The 2,786-nt window shown below is 48.5% G+C and overlaps 1 protein-coding gene across 1 annotated transcript in view; it reads left to right on the top strand.

Moving 5' to 3' along the window:
- The first annotated feature begins 2,035 nt into the window (after window positions 1-2,035).
- The window catches only part of galnt16 (UDP-N-acetyl-alpha-D-galactosamine:polypeptide N-acetylgalactosaminyltransferase 16), a 38,241-nt gene continuing 37,490 nt past the window's right edge, over window positions 2,036-2,786 (top strand). Inside the window, exon 1 of the mRNA XM_023396364.2 lies at window positions 2,036-2,396. Within this exon, the coding sequence (XP_023252132.1) occupies window positions 2,196-2,396 (201 nt within the window). The 5' untranslated portion in view covers window positions 2,036-2,195. The remainder of the gene's footprint in view (window positions 2,397-2,786) is intronic.

Genomic DNA, 2,786 nt, shown 5'->3' with positions numbered 1-2,786 from the left:
TGTAAAGGAGGCTGTGGTAAGTGCTACTCTTCACTGAGGCGCTTTAAAACAGAACGTTGGTATAGCAACCAATTAAAGTTCCTATGTTTCATCACAAAGTAATTGCTTGAATGCATCACAGATTAATGATACAACAGCGTGCAGCTGCGGATGGATTTTTCCTACAGCTATTGATTTCACCGTACTCGGCGTAGTCTCTCCCCTGCTGTCTCTGGATCAGGTTTCTTTATGCTTATGTTTCTGATGAGGGAAAACTTGGCGCTCCTAATCCCTGATGTTGTTGTGGTGGTGGTGGTGGAGGTGGTGGGCCCAGCTGTGTGGACGCCTCACACACTCACAGTATACACTCTCACTGCTGTTAGGTGGGGTTGGATGAGCTCATGACTGTTTTTATGTTTCTTCAAGGAGAGAAGGAATAAGATGAAAATTTTCAGCCTCCTCAGCTCTGTTATGCCTCGGGGGTGTTATTGCTCTGCTCTGATTTCTTTGCAGGTCTGTGCAGCCGTTTAAAGGCTGTTATGGATTTCTGGAGAGGGGTCCTCTCAGTCTAATGTATTCAGACTTTTATTTTATTTTTTTAACTCCTTGGATTTATTCCTACACTGAATAAGTCATAGTTGCAGAGGTCATCTAAGCAAATCCAGAATTAACTCAGGAGGAGTTGAATATTCATGGAGCTGGTTCAAAGACTGCAAAGGCATCTTTCTTCTTCATGATCAATTCAGCTGCATCGCTTAATTTCCTCCGAGTGAGCTGGAGGCTCTTGATTTAAATGCATAATTTAAAATGCATAGGCAGAATAATGAGTCTTCTTATACACTTTGAATAAATATGTTGCAGTAAATGTGCAGATTTCATTTGGACTCTGGCCGACGAGGAGGGGGGGGGGGCAGTATGGAGGAAATTAAAGGGTCAGTTCTGTCAAATTAACATATTTTCTCATTTATGCAGCCTCACACATTGTTTTAGTTTCATTTGCTCAAGTTTTAATTTGGGTTTTCAGCGAAACGACTTTCCACAGAGCGTGTTGACAGTGAGGCCTGTGGCTCATTCTAATGTGTGATATTGTTTCTGGAGAGAGATGCTGCTCTGGAATATTTTAATTGTCATTTGCCAACGCTTCAGGGCTCCACAAATCAAATTCTGTTCACATCCGATGTACGAAGGTGAAGGCAGAAATCCTGCTCAGATACAAACATCTCAGGTTTCTGTTGTCAGCTGACAGGAAGGAAACTTTCTAAACTTTAATCAAGGAAACGATTCGATTAATCAAAAACAAATATATTCATTAATTGCAGCCATATTCCCCCATAAACCATAAGACAGAAGATGCACTAAGATACTCACTGAAGTAAAAGTAAACACAAACTTAAAATACTTATATACTAAATATTAAATACTATTTGGATTCTGACTTTAAACTCAGAGTCACGTGTGGCCCTAATCCTCTTCCGTACATCTGAAATGTGACCACCACCACACACACTGGTTTTTGTAAGAGCTGTAAAAACCACTGGTTTAATCTTCACCAACGTGTTGTGTTTCTGCAGCTTGTTCTCCTGCAACATCCATGTGCCAAACCTTCATCTCATAAGCAACTAAAGCTCAGATCAGTGCAGGGGAGTGAAAATATATACAAGTTGGTGCTTAAGTACTTGAGTAAATGTACTTAGTTACTTTCCTTATTCCTACTTATTACACAAGGCGGTTTAAACCAGGGGAAGGTCTTTGTGTTTTAAAGGGGAAAGATATAAAGACAAGCGCGATGTTAACGCGGGATTGTTTGACACGCAGCGGGAGTGAGAGCAGAGGATCATGTGGATCAGAGGTGGAGAAAGTGGAGACGTGAAACAAACACGGTCTCAGCTGCTGGATGCAGATTGGACATCCTCTCCGCTCTGTAGCCAGTAGATGGATGATGGGTGTGTGTGAGTGTGTGTGTTTTGTGTAGGGTGGGGGTGGGGTGGGGGGTGTGTGTGTGGGTGATATGACTCGGCGCTAGGACCTTGGCTCTGTAAGTGCGCAAATCCCAGCAGAGAGGCAGCGCTCCGGCAGAGGAGCCTGTTCGCGGGGAGATAGAGGTTGTCTGTCTGCGCTGCGATTCAACCCATCACCGGCGGGGAGGCTGCACCTTCCGCCGCGGACGGACCTGAACCAGCCGGGCTCGCCTCCGGAGCCCTCCGTATGGGCTCACCATGCGCAGGATACGGGCCAACGCCATCGCGATTCTGACCGTCGCGTGGATCCTGGGGACGTTTTATTACCTGTGGCAGGACAACAAGCCGCCGTCGTCGCCGTCGTCGTCGGCGTCGCAGACCCGCAGCAGGAGCCATGGGCAGAAGGTGGTCCCCGGTCGGCTGGAGATCCACCGGGACGACAGGACCATCCCGCTGATAGTGAGTGAGCGCGGCTGCTGGGGGATAAAGGGAAAGGGGGGGGGGGGGGGGGGGGGGGGGACGCTGCGCACGGCGCTGTCGCTGAAGGCGCCGAGCTGCAGGAGAGTGTGTGCTGCATGTTGATGTGCATGTGTGTGTGTGTGTGTGTGTGTGTGTGTGTGTGTGTGAAACCTGGGATGATGGAGTTGGACTGGTGGTGGTGGTGGTGGTGCACAGCTGGGTGTCACGGCAGGAACGCGCTGCTTTTGACGGACACGTACCATCGCCTCCACCACCACCGTCCTCCACCTCCTCCTCCTGTGCGGCCACACCAGTCATCTCCAGGCTGTGGAATCAGCAGCCCGCTTACACCTCTGTCTGTCGGTGTTTTCCTGCCTTTCCGTGCCCCCC

The sequence above is a fragment of the Seriola lalandi genome, unplaced genomic scaffold, assembly GCF_002814215.2.
Source record: "Seriola lalandi dorsalis isolate HSWRI2012SDOR001 ecotype SW California unplaced genomic scaffold, Sedor1 jcf7180002054976, whole genome shotgun sequence".
Lineage (NCBI taxonomy): Eukaryota > Metazoa > Chordata > Actinopteri > Carangiformes > Carangidae > Seriola > Seriola lalandi.
Note: the sequence above shows the minus strand (reverse complement) of the source record. Positions and strands in the feature narration are given on the sequence as shown.